The sequence below is a fragment of the Hemitrygon akajei genome, chromosome 6 (assembly GCF_048418815.1).
Source record: "Hemitrygon akajei chromosome 6, sHemAka1.3, whole genome shotgun sequence".
Taxonomy (NCBI): domain Eukaryota; kingdom Metazoa; phylum Chordata; class Chondrichthyes; order Myliobatiformes; family Dasyatidae; genus Hemitrygon; species Hemitrygon akajei.
The window spans coordinates 46,484,570-46,507,674 of NC_133129.1; the positions used below are offsets into that span (position 1 = coordinate 46,484,570).

General features: G+C 40.9%; 1 protein-coding gene across 2 annotated transcripts in view; it reads right to left on the reverse strand.

The window, feature by feature from the left end:
- The window catches only part of utp15 (UTP15 small subunit processome component), a 58,829-nt gene that overhangs the window by 19,483 nt on the left and 16,241 nt on the right, over positions 1-23,105 (reverse strand). For both annotated transcript variants that reach the window (XM_073048306.1, XM_073048307.1), the window contains 4 exons: positions 17,143-17,327; positions 5,363-5,541; positions 5,035-5,160; positions 4,259-4,394 (listed from right to left, as the gene is read on the reverse strand). In XM_073048306.1, the coding sequence (XP_072904407.1) occupies positions 4,259-4,394; positions 5,035-5,160; positions 5,363-5,541; positions 17,143-17,327 (626 nt within the window). The remainder of the gene's footprint in view (positions 1-4,258; positions 4,395-5,034; positions 5,161-5,362; positions 5,542-17,142; positions 17,328-23,105) is intronic.

The window sequence follows — 23,105 nt, forward strand, 5'->3', positions numbered from 1 at the left end:
ATCATACTCAGAGGTAAGTATAGGATCATCCATCTCACTCCTGATTTGTAAAGGTTTCAGGGGTGAGGAGGTGAGTCATGTGCCACTGGCCACTTGCCAAGTCTCAAATCAATAATTACCTTCAAAATACTGAGTGTGGCAGCCCTTGGGACTGGAATGACATTGGATTTGTTGCCACAGGTGGCTGTAAAGGACAAATCTTTGGATATATTTAAGGCAGAGGCTGATAGTTTCATGATTAGTCAGGGCATGAAGAGCAGGAGACTGGGGCTGAGAGGGAAATGGATCAGGAATGAGGAAGGTAGACAGAGGGGTGGTGTGGCTCTACTGGTAAAAAAATGGCATCAAATCAATAGAAAGATGTGACATAGGATTGGAAAATGTTGACTCCTTGTGGGTTGAGTTAAGAAACTGCAAGGGTAAAAGGATGTTAATGACAGTTATATACAGGCCTCCCAACAGTGGCTGGGAGGTGGACCACAGGTTACAACAGGAAATAGAAAAGGCAAGTCAAAAAAGCAATGTTATGGTAGTCATGGGAGATGTTAACATGTAGGTTGATTGGGAAAATCAGGTTGGCAATAGATCTCAAGAGAGTGAGTTTGTTGAATGCCTAACTGCCTAGAGCAGTTTGTCGTTCAGCCTACGAGGGGATCAGTTACACTGGATTGGGTGTTAAGTAATGAACAGGAGCCGATTAGAGAGGTTAAGGTAAAAGAACCCTTAGGAACCAGTGATCACAATATGATTGAGTTCAACTTGAAATTTGATAGGGAAAAAGTGAAGTCTGATGTAGCTGTATTTCAGTGGAGTAAGGGAAATTACAGTGCTGTGAGACAGGAGTTGGCTAACATAAATTGGAAGGAGCTTCTGGCAGGGATGTCAGCAGAGCAGCAATGGCATGTGTTCCTGGGAAAAATGAGGAAGGTGCAGGACACACGTATTCCAAAAATGAAGAAATACCGTAGATTCCGGATTTTAAGCCGCTACTTTTTTCCCACATTCTGAACAGCTTTGAACACTGCGGCCTTTAAAACGAAGCGGCTAATGCATGATTTTTTTTCATGCCGCCTCGTAAACATTTTGCCTCGTAACAGTAGACCAATAAAATTGATGAGTAGTTCACAGAGGTCCAATGAAATTGTACGATAAATCAAGCGCACTTTCACAATTAAATTATTGTAAATCAGTCATTTGTACTCACCCTCATCAACATGGAAAACACTCGAAGAAAAGCATTGTGCTGCCTTTATGGCAGTTATTTAGTTTATAATATTTTCACTTAGTAATTCATTTTCTAGTTAAAGTTAGAAGAGTTTTAACTATATTTGTTTTCTGTACTACATCGCGGGATGCTATGACGTCACACCCGGTTTCGCCGCGTCTTGTGGGATACCAGTTTGCGATAAACGGGAAGGAGGGGGGCGAGCGGCGGAGCGGCATTGGATCTGAGCGAACGCTGCTTTTAAATGCCGTTTGCGATAAACGGGACGGCGGGGGGTCGAGCGGCGGAGCGAAAACGCTGCTTTTAAGTTAAAGGCGATCAATAACTTTTCCTGGTAGGCTGCAGTATATATATTTTTTTACCAGTCGTTAGGAGATATTGGAATGTTGTTCAGTAAAGAAGTATACGCAACGTATATTTAAAAGTAGCCGCGTTACGGGCACGGTTCGAAAAAAAGCATTTGCAATATGTATTTGTTTTTGTTACCATATGGATTTAATTAAAAGTTAAAAAATCCTCACGTGTAATATCTTTCTGTGTAAATATCTCATATTACAACGTGGGACACCTACGGCCGAAAATCCGGTGCGGCCTAAAATCCAGTGCGGCCTTTACAAGTAAAAAATTGATTTTATTTCTAAAATTAGAGCCAGCGGCTTTTAATCAGGTGCGCTCTGTAGTCCGGAATCTACGGTACTCTAATGGTAAAATAGTACAACTGTGGCTGACAAGGGAAGTCAAAGCCATTGTAAAAGCAAAAGAAAGGGCATACAACAAAGTTAAAATTAGTGGGAAGATAGAGGATTGGGAAATCTTTAAAAACCTACAGAGGGCAACAAAAAAAAAATTATTTAAAGTGAAAAGATGAAATATGAAAGCAAGCTAGCAAATAATATCAAAATGGATAGTAAAGTTTTTTCAAGTATGTTAAAAATAAGAGAAAAATGAGTGGATATAGGACTGTTAGAAAATGAGGCAGGAGGAATAATAACAGAAGACTTGGAGATGGCTGATGAACTAAATGAGTGTTTTGCATCAGTACTGTGGAGGACACTAGCAGTATGCCTGATATTGTAGTGTGTGAAGGAAGAGAAGTAGGTGCTGTTACTATTACAAGAGAGAAGGTGCTCAAAAAGCTGAAAGATCTAAAGGTACATAAGTCACCCAGACCAGATGAACTGCATCTTAGGTTTCTGAAAGAGGCAGCATTAGAGATTGTGGTGGTATTAGAAATGATCTTTCAGAAATCATTGGGCTCTGACATGGTGCCAGAGGACTAGAAAATTGCAAATGTCACCCCACTCTTTAAAAAAGGAGGAAGGCAGCAGAAAGGAAATAATAGACCAGTTAGCCTGACCTCAGTGGTTGGAAGAAGTTGGAGTCAATTGTTAAGGATGAGGCGATGGAGTACTTGGTGATACAGGACAAGGTAGTACAAAGTCAGCATGGTTTCCTTCAGGGAAAATCCTGCCTGACAAACCTGTTGGAATTCTTTGAGGAGATTACAAGTAGGATAGATAAAGGGGATGCAGTGGATATTGTATATTTGGACTTTCAGAAAGCCTTTGACAAGGTACCACACATGAGGCTGCTTACCAAGTTAAGAGCCCATGGTATTACAGGAAAGTTTCTAACATGGTTAGAGCATTGGCTGATTGGTAGGAGGAAGCGAGTGGGAATAAAAGGATCCCTTTCTGGTTGGCTGTCAGTAACTAGTGGCGTTCCATAGGGGTCAGTGTTGGGACCACTTCATTTTATGCTGCATATAAATGATTTAAGATGATGGAATAGATGGCTTTGTTACCAAATTTGCAGATGATATGAAGATTGGTGGAGGGGCAGGTAGTGTTGAGGAAACAGGTAGGATGCCGAAGGACTTAGACAGATTAGGAGAATGGGCAAGAAAATGGCAAATGAAATACGATGTTGGAAAATGCATGGTCATGCACTTCAGCAGTAGAAATAAATACCATTTTCTAAACAGGGAGAACATTCAAAAATCTGAGATGCAGAGAGATTTGGAAGTCTTTGTGCAGAATACCTTGAAGGTTAACTTACAGGTTGAAACTGTGGTGAGGGCGGCAAATGCCATCTTTAACATTCATTTCAAGAGGTCTCGAATATGAGAGCAAGGATGTGATGCTGAGGCTTTATAAGGCATTGGTGAGGCCTCATCATGAGTATTGTGAACAGTTTTGGGCCCCTCATCTTACAAAAGATGTGCTGGCATTGGAGAGGGTCCAGAGGAGGTTCACAAGGATGATTCCAGGAATGAAAGGGTTATCATACGAGGAATCTTTGATGGCTCTGGCTCTGTACTCGAATTCAGAGGGATGAGTGGGGATTTCATTGAAACCTTTCAAATGTTGAAAGGCCTAGAGAGAGTAGGTGTGGAAAGGATGTTTCCCATGGTGGGAGAGGACAAGAGGGCACAGCCTCAGGACAGAGAGGTGCCCTTTCAAAACAGAGACATGGAGAAATTTCTTTAGCCAAAGGGTGGTGAATTTGTTGCCACTTGCAGCTGTGGAGGCCAGGTCGTTGGGTGTATTTAAGGCAGAGATTAATACGTTCTTGATTGGACATGACATCAAAGGTTACAGGGAGAAGGCTGGGAATTGGGGTTGAGGAGGAGAAAAAGAGATCAGCCATGATTAAATGGCGGAGCAGTCTCGATGGGCCAGATGGCTTAATTCTGCTCCTCTGTTTTATGGAAATGGGGAACAGGATCAATGGGCCAAATGGCCTAAAGCTGCTCCTATATCTTATGGTCTTATGAAATATCAAAGGTGGATAGCTGGACACCCTGCCCCTTCACTTTTTATACATTCCAGTTACAGCATTTGTAACATACAAGAAATGACTATTTATTTCAGCAAAACCTCTTAATCATAGAGTCACAGGTCAAGATCTTTTACATTAGATGGCAAATGGCAAAATTCCAGTTGCCGAAGGCTAAATCCATATTTTAAAAAATTTTGAACTGAGAAGAATAATTGTTGGCTCAATTTCAAATATATAAGTGCAATTTCTTACCTGTCAAGGGAACCTGAGAGCAGCCTCTGCCCTGAACTGTTTAAACACAAACAAGTGACAGTCTTGTGGTGATTTCGTAAAGAAGCCAACAACTGACCTCCCTTTAACAGGTCCCAGACTTTAACAGATCGACCACCTTCACAAAGGCAAGAGCACTCAATTAGAATAACTTACATTAATTAAACCAAACTGCTTTCTCCATTCATTCACACAATGTAACCTTTGTTGGCAATAACTGAAAGAGGCAGTTAAGAGCCACTTGGCATTGCATAATGGCTAATCCAAGACAGGATGGCCGATTTCCTTCCTAAAGAATCCCAGATCTTATAAACAATGATACTTGGCTGGTCAGCATTTCTGATACTAGCTCCTTCTTTATCCCTGGTTTACTTAATCTCTAAAATACCCAACAGCAATGTTGAGATTTGTGCCCATGCTTTGGTATCAATTTGATAGTCTCTAGGTGCTCTATGGAGGTTACAAATCACATTGTGACATATCTGTATCAATAAGTTGATCCATTGCCAAAGTAAGGCCAGGAGAGAAAAGACACGAATAACTGTCAATTCAAAATAAACCAGTAGGCTCCTTCACTAGACAATCTGCCGGAGGAATTCAGCAGTCCGAGAAACATCTGTAGCGAGGGATTGTAATTGTCAATGTTTTGAGTCAAAAACCCTGAATTCTAGAGTCCTAAATGATTCTTTTAACAGCACAGTTAACTACAAACCCGAATGATCCAAATCACTATTTCCAAACAATCAAAGGACATTAACCTGCTGATACAAGAAGTCCACCCGATGGAAAAAGCAACACACTCTCTACTGGTTGCCCATGTTCCATTGTCATTACGCTTTGATCCATTCGGGCATCAAACACCTTCACAGTATGATCATATGAACCTGTAAATAAGGAAAAATAACAATCTTTTGATTCAGCACAAGAAAAGCATGGTACCAGTTAGATAGACTGTTGATTTTGTGCCTGCTTGTGTCTGCATCAAGCTGTGACTTCTCTTTTGGTCTTTTCCCATACAATTACGTCAACAATATGTTAACTGTTATATTATTACGGTGCCAATTAGCTATCTGTAACAGTACATACCTGTAACAAAGAGATCTGTATTCAAATTGCTAGTGCAACCACATCGTACATAATCAGTATGTTCTGCAAAGGTGTGAAGTTCCACTGCAGTTGGAATGTCCCAGAGACGGACAGAGTAATCGTCTGATCCAGACATTAAACGTTTTTTGTCAGATAAGAATGCAGTGACTTGAACCGCTCTGGCAAAAAAAAAGTGTAGACTGAATTGATCTTCTATTTTAAAAACAAGCACATCAATTCTGAATTTTAAGAATATTCATCACCTTCAAGTCACATCTCTTCATATTTTCTAAAAATATGAAAACTTAATAAATTATCAAAAGGGAAATAAAATTCTTATTTTAATTTGTCTTTTCAATTTTGCTAACAATAGGAACTCAAAACAACATATGGAACAAAGCGATAGCCCAGAAGCTCATTTTAAAATACATGTAGCTAATTTCAATTTCTTTTCTTTTTTAGGAACACTGATGATTTCCATAGTATCCAAAATTGAGGATATGGGAACCAGGTAAGAAAATGGGTCAGCATATGATCAGCCATGATAGAGAACGGATGGGAAGGTTCTTGCTCCGAAGTTGCAGGGCATAGATTAATATGTAACCATCAGGCACATTGTAACTACAGCCTTTAGATGATTGTCGATAAATATTTGAAGTAAAAAGTGCAAAAAAGTGTAAAGAAGTGCAAAATTTTGAATTGCTACAGCAAGGGGCTTGCAGAGACACAACAGGCCAAATCATTCTCTTTGGGTTCCAAGATTTCTTAAAATTGAACCTTTTACATTCCTATCATTGTCTTAAATAAGTATTCAATCATATCAGTTAACCTCTTAACCTCGATGCCTTCAGAAGTCATAGTGGTACCTGTAGTGTATTTAATATTTCAGTATTATAAATATATTGTTTGATTAAGCATTCTTTATTTACATAATTCATTGTGTTATACGTGAGAAGTATGTGAGCGGCATATATTATTACTCCACCATACCATTTGTAAGCACCTTACTAAAAGAAAAACTACAGTAGACACGATACAGTCTACTGGCTCATGTGTTTTTCTTTGATTAGTTTCTAGAGTTACAAAATATAACCTTGGTGACAGGGAAGATTCCAAGACAAATAACTACCTGTTGACGTGCAGCATGTTTTTCTTTGGAAGGGAGGGAAGAGAGAGAAGTTCAAGTGCAGCACGTTTTTCTTCGGAAGAGGAGTGGGACTTTCAAGTTTAAATAAACAGGCAGAAATGGACAAAATTAACAAGCTTTGGGTTCATAAGCAGAGAGTACAAGGTGAAAATAATAATTTATTTTAAAAAGCATCTATGGCTGGCTACATCATAAAGATAGATGTGTTAATTGCACACGATAGCTGGATGATGTATGCTGAACAAACTGAGCAGTATTTTGAAGCAAATGAAATAGTCAATGAAATACGAGTGCCAGTGTTGCTGATTGCAATAGGTGGAAAAGCAGTTTGCTTAGAAGCTTAACTGCTCCAACCAAACCAGCTGAATGAGATTTGCTGATATTGTGAATGTAATGCAAGAACATTTAGAAACAAAACCATTGTTGATTGTAGAACACTTCAGTTTCCATAAGCAGAATCAGAGGAAGGAGAGTCCATTTCAGCTAATGTGGCTGAATTGAAGAAACTGCCTGAGCATGATCAATTCAGTGACGGGCTTAATGATGCGCTGAAGGTAGTTTTGTTTGTGGAATCTTACAACCAAGCATTCAAAAGCAGCTCCTAACTGAAACACAACTTTGAGCTGTTGAAACCGCTTTGATACCAATGGGAAGCAACAGTCAGAGGCTCAATTTCATTGCAGTCAGGAATGAAAGTGAGCCTGAACAAAAGTGCATCGTCCAAACAGAAACCTGTCTGGCAGAACGAGTTGTTACCATTGCGGCAGGGGCTCACATACACCAGACAAATGTACATTTAAAGGCAACACTTGCAGAAAATGCAAGGAAGTAGGACACATACAAAGAACATGTCAGACATACTAAAATAAATGCACTGCGCAGTGGTATAAACAGAAGGGCCAGTATTGTGGGACTGTGATTAGCTGAGACAACTACAATTTGATTGGTCCATTCACTATTTGCATGCCACATCCCTTGGAATACAGTCAACTGAAAGCAAATCAAGAAAGGTACTGGATGATGCCACAGCAGTGTTCAAGGATGGCATTGGAAAATTCAAACATATCAAGGATAAAAGTGTTAAATGAAAAAGAAATACCCGTTTTACAAAACCCATCTGGTTCCTTATACCATCCATGATGAAGTAACCAGTGAGCTAGACTGCATGGAGGCTGAAGGAATTCTTTCTAAGCTTGAGCAGAACCATGGACAACGCCGGTGATCCCAGTAGCCAAGAAGAATGGGTCTGTCAGGATCTGTGGTGATTTTAAGATCACCATCAATCCTGTACTGAAAGTAGATCAATATCCTCTGTCTATGATAGAGGATATACTTGCAAGCTTTTCTAGAGGGAAACACTTCAGTAAAGTGGACATAGCTGAGGTCTGCCTACAGATGGAGATGGAAGACAAGTCCAAAGTGTTTCTCACCATAAACTCACAAAGGGCTTTATCACTATAATAGGCTCATTTTTTGTAGAATCTGCACTTGTACTCTGGCAGAAAGCTATGGAGCAGGTGGCTGCAAGGCTGCTCAGGCACTCAGAGTTACCAATGAGGATGAGAAAGAATATCTCCAAAATCCCTGGATAGGTTTAAAAAGATTAGCAGATTACAGGCTCAGAGCAGAATGCAACAAGTGTGAATTCCTTAAACCAAGCATCATTTACTGTGGTCACACCATTAATACACAACTATTACATCAGTGTGCTGAGAAAATGCAAGCAGTAGTGGATGCCCCAAGGCCAAAGGAAATGTCACTTTTGCCATCTTTTTAAGGATTTGCCAATTACTAGAACAGGTTTCTGCCAAAACTGGCTACTGTGCTCCACCCTTTTGTTACGAATGTGCCACAACTCTGAGGGGCCGAAGGGTACAAAGTAGCCCCCCTCCTTCTTGAGAATCGCAAGATCGCTATTAATTTGGGTCTGGGACCCAGGAAATGAGAGAGAGACACGCAGAATCCACAAGGTAGGGGGAATGCCTCCTAACAAAAGTGGGACAGAACCATTGATTACTGCCATTATCTCTTGGAGACGGAATTGTGTATTGAGTACAGTACTATTCATTGAAGCCCTCAGGGGACGACCAGAGTGGGCTGGTTGAGGGATTGCATCATCCCAACCTGATTGACATCTGAGACCCCATGAGTAAGGATAAAAGAGGGTCTGGGGAACAACCCCTTGAGACGCACCAGGAGAAACGTGACAGCGTTTTTTTTTGTTTTTTTATTAGTTTTTTTTATACATTTTCTACATAGCTACAGATTTTAAAAAAACCCCGGATCAAAATGAAGAATGTTGATATAGTGCAAAAATAAACATACAATAATATGATACAAAGAAAGATAATTGAGAAAGCACCCATATTGAAGACATGTAAAATTAGTATCCTCCCCAAGCCCTGCAACAAAAAAAAACTCCAGACCAACCACAACACAATATAGAGAATATAAATCAGGACAATCAAACCCCCAAAACTGTAAATACACTTAGCAACAGAAGATATTAATGCCTACTACAAAAAAAAGGAGCTGAAAGCAAGGGACTGAAAAAAAACCTTAGTCAAGAGGAAGGTTATGAAAGTACTCAATAAAAGGTCCCCAGACCTTATGGAACTTTAAATCCGAATTAAGGACTGAATAATGAATTTTTTTCAAGGTCTAAGCAGGCCATAATATCGTTAAGCCATTAAGCATGTGTGGGCGGGGCAACATCTCTCCATCTAAGGAGGATTAAACGTCTAGCCAGGAGAGAGGCAAAAGATAATATTCGACACTTAGTCGAACTCAGACGTAAATCTGTCTCACCCCAGAAACCGAACAAAGCAATTAAAGGGTTAGGTTCTAGGTGGTGATTCAGAATATACGATAACGTTATGAAGACATCTTTCCAAAATTTCTCCAAGCTAGGACAAAACCAGTACATATGAATGAGAGAGGCCTCGCCCCTTTTGCATTTATCACAAAGCGGACTGATGTTAGGGTAAAATCGAGATAATTTAGATTTAGACATATGGGCTCTATGAACAATCTTAAACTGTAAAAGGCAATGGCGAGCACAAAGAGAGGTTGAATTAACCGATTTGAGAATCGAGTCAGTGACAGCGTTTAATAGCGACAGCCGGTGGGGGGCTCACGTGCGTCCTTTTCCCTTGCCTGGGAATTGGCGGGCTCGCCACGGAAGAACGGCTTTAGCTAAAAGAGAGGCCACAAGTGACCGGCCACACCAACGGAACTCTCGAAGGATCGAAATCATAAAAGGAAAAGCCGGCAAGTTTCTAAAAATCTCTCTCTTGACTCCAACCAAAGGCTGCAGCCTGAATGAACTGAGTGACTTTTATATTCCATCGGACAATACATTATCCCCTAGACAACGATAGAGCTTATTTCTTATTGATTATTATTATAACCGCACTTTTAGATTTAGTATTGATGACGTATATTATCTGTATGTTTGCATTGATATTATTTTTGTGTATTTTTACTAATAAATACTGTTAAAAATAGTACCATCAGACTTCAATGGACCTCTCTATTTTTGCTGGTAAGTGACCCAGTTACGGGGTTCGTAACACTTTGAACTCATGACTGCAGATCAGAAGAAATGGCAATGGACAAAGCAGAGTGAGGATTTCCAAAAGGCAAAGGAAATGGTGAAAGCAGACACTACTCGCACTTTATGATCCACATCATCCAATGAAGCTTGCCTGGAACGCCTTGGCTTATGGTATAGGTGCAGTCATGTTATGAGTGATGGATGTAAATGCCTCATAGCCTTTGCATCGCATTCACTTACCGCTGCAGAGAAAATTTATGAACAGATTGACAGAGAGGCCTTGAGTCCGGTTTGAGGTGTAAAACATTTCAACCAACACCTGTATGGGAGAGTTTACCTACAATTTTGGCCATCTACCACTCGTATCAATTTTCAATCCGCAGGAGGGTGTTCCACTACCAGCAGCAGCATAAATGCAGAGATGGGCTGTTTTTTGAAGGACAGTAACTACCGTAGATTCCGGACTACAGAGCGCACCTGATTAAAAGCCGCTGGCTCTAATTTTAGAAATAAAATCAATTTTTTAATTGTAAAGGCCGCATCGGATTTTAGGCCGCACCGGATTTTAGGCCGCACCGGATTTTCGGCCGCAGGTGTCCCACGTTGTAATATGAGATATTTACACAGAAAGATATTACACGTGAGGATTTTTTTAACTTTTAATTAAATCCATATGGTAACAAAAACAAATACATATTGCAAATGCTTTTTTTCGAACCGTGCCCGTACGCGGCTACTTTTAAATATACGTTGCGTATACTTCTTTACTGAACAACATTCCAATATCTCCTAACGACTGGTAAAAAAATATATATACTGCAGCCTACCAGGAAAAGTTATTGATTGCCTTTAACTTAAAAGCAGAGTTCGCTCAGATCCAAAGCCGCTCGCGTAATGCGCTCCCCCCCTCCTTTCCGTTTATCGCAAACCGGCATTTTCCCACAAGACACCGCGAAACCGGGTGTGACGTCATAGCATCCCGCGATGTAGTACAGAAAACAAATATAGTTTAAACTAAGTAGGCAGCACAATGCTTCGAGTGTTTTCCATGTTGATGAGGGTGAGTACAAATGACTGATTTACAATAATTTAATTGTGAAAGTGCGCTTGATTTATCGTACAATTTCATTGGACCTCTGTGAACTACTCATCAATTTTATTGGTCTACTGTTATGAGGCAAAATGTTTACGAGGCGGCATGAAAAAAATCATGCATTAGCCGCTTCGGATTATTGGCCGCAAAGTTCAAAGCTGTTCAAAATGTGGGAAAAAAGTAGCGGCTTAAAATCCGGAATCTACGGTACATTGAATTCAAGAAAACAAATAATCATGGAAATGCTGTAAGTATTGGAAAGCATGGGAAAGCTGTTGGAAAAGATTCTTAGAGATAGGATCTATGGGCATTTAGAAAATCATGGTCTGATCAGGGACAGTCAGCATGGCTTTGTGAAGGGCAGATCATGTCTAACAAGCCTGATAGAGTTTTTTGAGGTGGTGAACAGGCATATAGATGAGGGTAGTGCAGCGGATGTGATCTACATGGATTTCAGTAAGGCACCTGATAAGGTACCACACGGTAGGCTTATTCAGAAAGTCAGAAGGCACAGGATCCAGGGAAGTTTGGCCAGGTGGATTCAGAATTGGCTTGCCTGCAGAAAGCAGAGAGTCGTGGTGGAGGGAGTACATTCGGATTGGAAGGTTGTGACTAGTGGTGTCCCCCAAGGATCTGTTCTGGGACCTCTACTTTTCGTGATTTTTATTAATGACCTGGATGTGAGGCTAGAAGGGTGGGTTGGCAAGTTTGCAGATGACACAAAAGTTGGTGGTGTTGTGGATAGTGCTGAGGATTGTCGAAGATTGCAGAGAGACATCGATAGGATGCAGAAGTGGGCTGAGAAGTGGCAGATGGAGTTCAACCCAGAGAAGTGTGAAGTGGTACACTTTGGAAGGACAAACTCCAAGGCAGAGTACAAAGTACATGACAGGATACTTGGTAATGTGGAGGAGCAGCGGGATCTGGAGGTATATGTCCACAGATCCCTGAAAGTTGTCTCACAGGTAGATAAGGTAGTTAAGCTTATGGAGTGTTAGCTTTCATAAGTCGAGGGATAGAGTTTAAGAGTCGCAGGGTAATGATACAGCTATATAAAACTCTGGTTAGGCCACACTTGGGAGTACTGTGTCCAGTTCTGGTCGCCTCACTATAGGAAGGATGTGGAAGCATTGGAAAGGGTACAGAGGAGATTTACCAGGATGCTGCCTGGTTTAGAGAGTACTGATTATGATCAGAGATTAAGGGAGCTAGGGCTTTACTCTCTGGAGAGAAGAAGGATGAGAGGAGACATGATAGAGGCATACAAGATATAAGAGGAATAGATAGAGTGGACAGCCAGCATCTCTTCCCCAGGGCACCATGGCACAATACAAGAGGACATGGCTTTAAAGAAAGGGATGGGAAGTTCAAGGGGGATATTAGAGGAAGGTTTTTTACTCAGTGGTTGGTGCATGGAATGCACTGCCTGAGTCAGTGGTGGAGGCAGATACACTAGTGAAATTTTAGAGACTACTAGACAGGTATATGGAGGAATTTAAGGCGGGGGTTATATGGGAGGCAGGGTTTAAGGGTCAGCACAATATTGTGGGCCGAAGGGCCTGTACTGTGCTGTATTGTTCTATGTTCTAGGATTGTTCTGTTTACCCTTGGAAAAGGAAATATCTTAAAAGTTTACAAAAGAGGGCACTCCTCTTGACGTATTCTCCCTAATACAAATTGAAAGTCTCCCTATTATGGCAGAGATGACCCAAAGGGGAACAAAAGACTCCTCACCTTCTCAGGTCTACATGCCCACCCAAATTGCTGGAATGTGGAGCAAAAATCCTAGCTCCGCCATTTTTACCAGTACCGGAATGAACTTGCTCTTGACAGGGTTTGCCTTCAGAGGAGATTCTCACCATTACAATACACAAGAGATTGTTTTCCTTCCTCCATCTGTCTTTCAAGGTAAAAACAGCTCCTTCAATTTTCCAACAGCTTATGGACACCACGCTGAGAGATAATGTCAGTGTTGCCACATACCGTAGATTCCGGACTACAGAGCGCACCTGATTAAAAGCCGCTGGCTCTAATTTTAGAAATAAAATCAATTTTTTACTTGTAAAGGCCGCACCGGATTTTAGGCCGCACCGGATTTTCGGCCGCAGGTGTCCCATGTTGTAATATGAGATATTTACACAGAAAGATATTACACGTGAGGATTTTTTAACTTTTAATTAAATCCATATGGTAACAAAAACAAATACATATTGCAAATGCTTTTTTCGAACCGTGCCTGTAACGCGGCTACTTTTAAATATACATTGCGTATACTTCTTTACTGAACAACATTCCAATATCTCCTAACGACTGGTAAAAAATATATATACTGCAGCCTACCAGGAAAAGTTATTGATCGCCTTTAACTTAAAAGCAGCGTTTTCGCTCCGCCGCTCCCCCCCGCCGTCCCGTTTATCGCAAACGGCATTTAAAAGCAGCGTTTCGCTCGGGTCTAATGCCCCCTCCTTCCCGTTTATCGCAAACCGGTATCCCACAAGACGCGGCGAAACCGGGTGTGACGTCATAGCATCCCGCGATGTAGTACAAAAAACAAATATAGTTAAAACTCTTCTAACTTTAACTAGAAAATGAATTACTAAGCGAAAATATTATAAACTAAATAACTGCCATAAAGGCAGCACAATGCTTTTCTTCGAGTGTTTTCCATGTTGATGAGGGTGAGTACAAATGACTGATTTACAATAATTTAATTGTGAAAGTGCGCTTGATTTATCGTACAATTTCATTGGACCTCTGTGAACTACTCATCAATTTTATTGGTCTACTGTTACGAGGCAAAATGTTTTTGGCGGCATGAAAAAAAACCATGTATTAGCCGCTCTGTATTAAAGGCCGCAGAGTTCAAAGCTGTTCAAAATGTGGGAAAAAAGTAGCGGCTTAAAATCCGGAATCTACGGTACTTCGACAACATCATTTGATGGGTATGAATCAGACAGAACTACGTCAACACCTGGATAATGCTTTGAACAAACTACAAGACTTTGGATTGCAACCTCGGGAGGAAAAAGGTACCCTCCTGATGTCTTCAATCAAGTATCTGGGATTCATAGATGAGCAGTTATCGCCCCAGATCCTGAAAACATCACTGCTATTTTAAGGATGCCTCCACCATCAGATGTCAGCACTTTACAAACAGTTTTGAGCACGATCTACTGCTAGTCAGCATTTCTCCCAGCAATACACTGGCTGAGGGAGCCACTCAATGTCCTGTTCGACAAGGGCACCTCGTGGAAATGGTCCGAACATTGCCAAGAGGCTTTTGATCAGGTGAAGTATGCTGTCATTGACCTTCTCTTGATGCATTTCAACCCCGAGCTGCCCATCATTGTTGTGATGGATGCATCCAACTACAGGGTGGGAGCTGGCATATCCCATATCTTCCCTGATGGTTCCGAGAAAGCCATCATGCATGCAGCAGCAAGGAACTATGTAAAAGTCAAGAAGGATGTCTTGGGAATCATTTTTGCTGTGAAGAAATTCCACAAGATGCTTTACGGCAGATGCTTCACTTTCCTAACTGATCACAAGCCATGCTTTTCCATCTTCGGGTCTAAGGCAGACATCCCGGTGTATACAGCTAACCGTTTATAAAGGTGGGCAATGATGCCATTATCTTATGATTTTGAAATTAAGTACACATCAACCCAGGAACTTGGTCAGGCAAATGCTCTCTCTAGACTTTTGAATCAGTAGGTTACTAACAACTGAGATTCAGTCAGGGCTGCAACTCCAACTGATTGCTAAGTCAACCTGGTTGTATTGGATGCTGCTGAAGGTCTGGTCATGGTTGACAAGACCAGAGAGAACCAGCTGCAGATTGTCTTCTTCGGTGTACCTCCAGACACCTCGTTGACAGACGACCGACCAGTCCAGGTAGAGGAAGATGTAAGGGTACGCCCTTTTATCGATGTCATACATTGCTCTCAACTGTGGACTCCTGCATAATGTTTGGAGACAGAATAGTGATTCCACAAACACATCAACCAAAACTAGTGAAACTATTCCATTGCATTCACCTAGGTATCAACTGAATGAAAGCCATGGCAAGAAGCTTTGTACAATGGCCAGGTGGCAGGGATGAAGATATCACATCCATATGCAAGCAGTGAACTCAGTGCTCTACGGTAGCAAAGAATCCAAGTTGAGCTGATCCACAACCATGACCTCACACTACCACACCTTGGAGTCGAATGCATATTGACCTTGTTGGCCCAATCTACACTGTCCTGATTGATGCCTATTCCGAATGGCCAGAAGTATTTTCTATGAAGTCAGCAATGACAGAGGTTACCATTCATCAGGTACTGCAGATCATTAGCCACTTTGAAATGCCAGAAATGCTTGTTTCTGATAACGGCACTCAATTCAGTTCACAGCTGTTTGCTGCATTCTGCCAGAACAGCGTAATTATCCACATCCGCTCACCCCCATATCATCCACAGTCCAATGACCAAGCAGAGAGGTTTGTGGATAATTTCAAACAGTCACTTCAGAAATCAGGGGGTAAGAACATCGGCTCAGATTATTTCCTGATGACACATCAAATTATACTGCATCCAGGCCTTGAGACAAGTTTCCTGCTAAAGCACTTTTGGAAAGAAAACTGCAGTGTTGGATGCAATGCTGCCACATTTGAGACAGCAGATGGACAGGTGCACAAAGCAGTCACACAAACCTTGGTCAATGGATGAAGTCATTCAAGCCCTGAGGTGCAATGTGGGCCAGATAGTATTACAATGGGCAAGACCCCTAAGTACCAAGTCAGATTGTCAAAGGAATGGGGAAAGTGCTCTACAAAGTTATCGAAGAAAGTCATCACTGGCATAGCCACATCAACTAGTTGCAACTACATGCTCCCAAAGGCACAAGTTGATCAAGCAGATCATTAAACACAAGAGCTGGACCTTCATCTCCTCCTGGAAAGGTTTGATTTACCCTGACCAAACCAACCACCAGCACAAGCACAGCCGCAAGCAACATTGCGACAAGAAAGTGACTGCAGGCGGCCACTAAGAGACTGATCACCAGCATAAGCTAGTTATTCCATTCCAATTCAACCCTTGGCTCAAATCCTACAGGTAATCATCTTCAACAGGGAGGTGTTACAGAGAGCGCCCTCTTCTTTGTGGTGGCGTGTTGGGGAGGAAGCATTAAGAAGAGGGACGCCTCACGTCTTAATAAGCTGGTAAGGAAGGCGGGCTCTGTCGTGGGCAAAGTACTGGAGAGTTTAACATTGGTAGCTGAGCGAAGGGCGCTGAGTAGGCTACGGTCAATTATGGATAACTCTGAACATCCTCTACATAGCACCATCCAGAGACAGAGAAGCAGTTTCAGCGACAGGTTACTATCGATACAATGCTCCTCAGACAGGATGAAGAGGTCAATACTCCCCAATGCCATTAGGCTTTACAATTCTACCGCCAGGACTTAAGAACTTTTTAAAAGCTATTATTAATGCTTTTTGAGATAGTGATTTAGATGCATATCATATTTTTTACTGAGTTAAGTATTGTATGTAATTAGTTTTGCTACAACAAGTGTATGGGACATTGGAAAAAAAGTTGAATTTCCCCATGGGGATGAATAAAGTATCTATCTATCTATCTATTGGTCAGCTGACAATCACTCTCAGGCTGACTTTCACTGATTGGACGCTGTGCGTATCAACATCTTGAATGTTTTTCGGTACTTAAATAGTCATACTTGGACTGTACTGTGGAGTTTGAGATTTTTGTAGTTGTGTGGTTTTACTGAATAAATGTTTATTTTAGTTCTGGCTTTGTTCTATCTCCTGGCTTTGAGTCTCATCAGAAGCCACAGACATGCGAACACAGCAGCTTCAAAATAATGCCTTTATGAAACAGATAGGAAGAAAGAAGTTTATTGACAAGTACTTATCACAGATAATTCTTGGGCACACACTTAACTATTTCTATCAAGTCTAATCTTACGAAAGAACTTACTTTGTATGTCCACTGTACTGTCTAAGTGCTGCACGCCCATCAACATCAAAAAGACGAACAATCCCATCCTCGCAGCCTGCAACAAGCAGCTTTCCATCATCTCTATATGTGCCACAGTACGCTGTATCATTAAATCGGGAGAATGTTTTTATTGGTTCTTGAGAATATCGCCCATATATGTGGATCTGGACAAAAGGATGTAGACTTACGTTAATTTACAAGTCTATCATGCTAAACAAACTATTACAGAGTATAAACAATGCATAGTTATTCAAGTTCCCAAAGTGTTTTTCTTATTTATATTATACACAATAGACTCCAGTTAATTGAACCATTGGTTAATTGGGGCAGCTGATTGTTTGGGACAACTCTTAAAGAAAAACAAATTGAGAAAATAGCCAGTATTCCCTTCATTTATTTGGGGCACTATTTCACTTAATTGGGGCAGGATACATGCACAACATTTTCTAACTAGCATCAGTCACGTGCAAGTTAAATAACGTCAGTTACATGAGTGTTTGTGTTCAAAAAAGTGATTTTTGTCACTAATAGTTGGTGAGAAATAAGCAGCAAGACAATTCAAAAGAGTTTCACGTATTCAGACTTGGAGATGCCAGAAACAGCTGGGAGTGAAAATGAAATGGTTTCACTACAAGAAGTCAGGAACTATGAAGAATTTGAAAGTATTGACAATTATCTTAAATGTTACCTTGGGTCCCCATCAGATACTCGGCTCTCACCCATGGCTCCAAGTAGCTGTTTGCATGTAACAGCTGCAACACAGCAGTATTGTACACTGCCTCAACAGGCAGGCTAAACCAGATAAGGATAGCTAACAGATTTCATATCCCAGTGAGATAGGCACATGCCTATCCTAGCATGCAAAGTCAGGTCTGGCGGACTGGGCGGATGAAATCTATAGTGAGCCAGGAAGGCAGTTCTGCAAAACCCCGTGGTGAGCCAAGGGCATGATGAGGCACAGAAATAATGGCCATTCACTACAACCAGGGAAGACCCCAGTTGTAATGTCTACTCACACCACTTGATCCAGACTCCAAAATCCAAGAGAGTGGAATTGTCCCAGTGTAATGGCTTTTCCGTTTTAAAAACTCTTCCACACAGGGTTTCTGTCAGCGTTGGATACAACAGACAACCACTAGTAGTACTAGTAGTGTTCTAATTTGTTTCATGTTTCATTTAAATGCATAATTTGTTACTCAGATGAATGGTAGTCGTCTTTTTTATAACTTTTTTACTATTTCCATAAAACTTCAGCTAATTGGGGTAGCCACTAAACTGGGCCAAAATGTACTGGTCCCGATGTGTCCCAATTAACCGAAATCCATTGTATATTGAATTTAGCATCAACTAACCCTTCACATAATTCTAAGTAATTCTGAAAAGACATCAATAATTAAAACAGTATTAAACATTTGGCCACTTTACTGGATGTAATGTACAAACCCCATTTCCAGAAAAGTTGGGATATTTTCCAAAATGCAATAAAAACAAAAATCAGTGATATGTTAATTCACGTGAACCTTTATTTAACTGACAAAAGTACAAAGAAAAGATTTTCAATAGTTTTGCTGACCAACTTAATTGTATTTTGTAAATATACACAAATTTAGAATTTGATGGCTGCAACACACTCAACAAAAGTTGGGACAGAGGCATGTTTACCATTGTGTTACATCACCTTTCCTTTTAATAACACTTTTTAATCGTCTTGGAACTGAGGATACTAATTATAGTAGATTTGCAATTGGAAATTTCGTCTATTCTTGCTTGATATAAGACTTCAGCTGCTCAACAGTCTGTGGTCTCCGTTGTCTGATTCTCCTCTTCATGATGCGCCATACATTTTCAATAGGAGATAGATCTGGACTGGCAGCAAGCCAGTCAAACACACGCACTCCGTGTCTACAAAGCCACGCTGTTGTAGCCCGTACAGAATGTGGTCTGGCATTGTCCTGCTGAAATAAGCATGGATGTCCTGGGAAGAGACATCACCTTGATTACAACATGTCTCTCTAAAATCCTAATATACGCCTCAGAGTCAATGGTACCTTCACATACATGCAACTCACCCATGCCGTGGGCACTGATGCACCCCCATACCATCACAGATGCTGGCTTTTGCACCTTTCGCTGATAACAGTCAGGATGGTCGTTTTCATCTTTGGCACGGAGAACTCGACGCCCGTTTTTTCCAAAAACTAGCTGAAACGTGGATTCATCTGACCACAGCACACGGTTCCACAGTCTTTCAGTCCATCTGAGATGAGCTCGGACCCAGAGAACTCGCTGGCGTTTCTGCATAGAGTTGATGTATGGCTTCCTCCTTGCGTAATACAGTTTCAAGTTGCATTTCTGGATGCAGTGACGGACTGTGTTAAGTGACAATGGTTTTCCGAAGTACTTCCGAGCCCAGGTGGCTATAAATGTCACAGTAGCACATAGAAAATAGGTGCAGGAGTAGGCCATTAGGCCCTTCGAGCCTGACCACCATTCGGTATGATCATGGCTGATCATCCAACTCAAAACCCTGTACCTGCTTTCTCTCCATACCCCCTGATCCCTTTAGCCACAAGGGCCATATCTAACTTTCTCTTAAATATAGCCAATGAACTGGCCTCAACTTTTTCCTGTGGCAGAGAATTCCACAGATTCACCACTCTCTGTGTGAAGAAGTTTTTCCTCATCTCGGTCCTAAAAGGCTTCCCCTTTATCCTTAAACTGTGACCCCTCGTTCTGGACTTCCCCAACATCGGAAACAATCTTCCTGCATCTAGCCTGTCCAATCCCTTTAGAATTTTATACGTTTCAATAAGATCCCCCCTCAATCTTCTAAATTCCAGTGAGTATAAGCCTAGACGATCCAGTCTTTCTTCATATGAAAGTCCTGCCATCCCAGGAATCAATCTGGTGAACCTTCTCTGTACTCCCTCTATGGCAAGAATGTCTTTCCTCAGATTAGGGGACCAAAACTGCACACAATATTCTAGGTGCGGTCTCACCAAGGCCTTGTACAACTGCAGTAGAACCTCCCCACTACTGTACTCAAATCCTTTTGCTATGAATGCCAACATACCATTTGCCTTTTTCACTGCCTGCTGTACCTGCATGCCCACCTTCAATGACTGGTGTACAATGACACCCAGGTCTCATTGCATCTCCCCTTTTCCTAATTGGCCACCATTCAGATAATAATCTGTTTTCCTGTTCTTGCAACCAAAGTGGATAACCTCACATTTATCCACATTAAATTGCATCTGCCATGAATTTACCCACTCACCTAACCTAGCCAAGTCACCCTGCATCCTCTTAGCATCCTCCTCACAGCTAACACCGCCGCCCAGCTTTGTGTCATAGCATCCTCCTCACAGCTAACACCGCCGCCCAGCTTCGTGTCATGACGGTTTCTTAGGCAGTGCCGCCTGAGGGCTCAAAGATCACCCGCATTCAACAGTGGTTTCCAACCTTGCCCTTTACGCACTGATATGTCTCTGAATTCTCTGAATCTTTTCACAATATTATATATTGTAGATGTTGAAAGACCTAAATTCTCTGCAATCTTACATTGGGAAATGTTCCTTTTGAACTGACTAACAATTCTCTCACGAATTTTGGCACAAAGGGGTGAGCCACGACCCATCCTTGCTTGCAAAGACTGAGCCTTTGATGGACGCTACTTTTATACCCAGTCATGATACCTCACCTGCTACCAATTAGCCTGCTTAATGTGGAGTCTTCCAAACCGGTGTTACTTGAATATTCTGTGCACTTTTCAATCTTATTTTAACTCTGTCCCAACTTTTGTTGAGTGTGTTGCAGCCATCAAGTTCTAAATTTGTGTATATTTACAAAATAAAATTAAGTTGGTCGGTAAAACTATTGAAAATCTTTTCTTTGTACTCTTGTCAGTTAAATAAAGGTTCACGTGAATTAACACATCACAGATTTTTGTTTTTATTGCATTTTGGAAAATATCCCAACTTTATGGAAATGGGGTTTGTATTTTCTACCAATTATATATATGCAAGAAAATATCCACCAACAAGTGCTCTTTCATCATTACGTTTGGATAAGTGGCAATTATCCTACAAGTCAGGGATCTGTGAATTCAAACATTGGTTTGAAGACCTAAGCACACAATCCAGACTAACACTCCATAACGCAAATCAGGCAACTGCCCGACAGGAGTCTATCACCCACGGCACTTTTCAAAGAACAGGAAGTACTTCAGGTTTTCTAACCAATTCTCAACCCTCTACATAGGTTACCTCTACAAGATATCTAGTCACATAATAACGTATTTGTGTTTCTGACACTACGCTGCAACAATTTGCCAGTTGTTAGTAGTGGCAGAGTCATAAATAGCTAGACATAGTTGCAGACTCAGGGGCCAATTTAAAACTGAGCAGTGGAGAAATTTCTTCTCTAACAGAGTTGTGAATCTATGTAACACTTTGCCCCAGAGGCTGATGAAGGGCAGATCAATAGATATAAAGTGCAGATATACCAATATTTGGAAATTTGAGGAATTGGGACAGTCACAGAAGAAGAATTGAGACCAGCACAGATGAGTCCTGGTCATAATGAATAGCAGGACATGCTTGCGTTAAGAGCATTGTGAAGGGCCAGGTTGGACACTCCTCTCATATTTTCTTGTGATCTTATGCCATAGTCCTCTAAAGTGCAGCCAGTGACTACAAAGGTCTGTTATGACAGCACAAATTTATTTCTATTATTTCTTTCCAAAAATGTACAATTTAATGATTTACAATCTCACTGGCACAACAAATGATCAGATAAACCAAACTCCTAAAGGAATATTCAGGAAAGCACATTAATACAAAGCAGACATAACAATTCTACTTTCCTTAGAACATTTCTATACTGCAAGACCATTAACATCAATCATCTACTCTTACCTTCATTTATCTTATTTAACCTTTAAATAAATAGTATTAATCTTTAATACTATTTATTTTTTACTTAGCGATACAATCAAGGAACTGCTCAATATGTTTTAAAATTAGAACAAGGGTTCTAAACTTTGAGAAACGCAACTGAAACCTCATGGAACAACACTGATTGTTAGATTTCTGATTTAGAATTTTCTTGGATATCATTCAAACAGAATAGCATCTTAACATTATAGTCAAGGTAATTATTACTTTTTAGTTAAATTATGACTATGAGCCAAATCAAATTAAAATCTGACAAACTGATTGATCTGCTGAGAGGATAACCTTACAGGAAATAATTACAAGAAACACAGAATGACATCACCAAATTCATGTTGTCTTCTGGTTTAAATAGTGGCTTTTATTGTTAGGGATTGGAGTACATGAATAATCAGGTCCTGAGCAACCCTTCAAAACTTCTTTTTCTTGGGGCATAGGCCACTGATAGCAGGTCACCAGAGCCCCCATGTCCTGGGCCGATAGAAAGTTGATAGGCCCTGTGGATTCTGCTTTCACCATATGACTTCAGACTTCTTCCTTCCTCTCCCAGGAATGAGGTCGTAGGAACTTCTGTTGGCATTTCTGTAGCTCTTTTTTTTATATATAATAATGGGATGGGGTTGCTAGCCCCATGCTCAACCCTCCTCCTTCATAGCCAAGGTTGGGACCATCAATGGCAAAGTTTACCATTCAAAACTGATGGTAACAAATTTATGCGATTTCCTTGTTTGAAAAATATTTGACTTGCCTTGAAGATGCCTTCATTCGAAGGGGAACTAACTCCTGATGAAACACTGGGCAAAATAGATCGCTACTCCATAACTTAAAAGAATGAGAGATAATTTGAAAGATTCTGAGGTGCATGACAGGGTAGAAAATGCAATAATCTTTCTCCTTGTAAGGGCAGTTAGAAATAAGTGGTTTAACACAGGATGGAGGATTGTCTGTTTAGGACAAATTAGAGGTATTTCTTTATTCAATTATGACTGC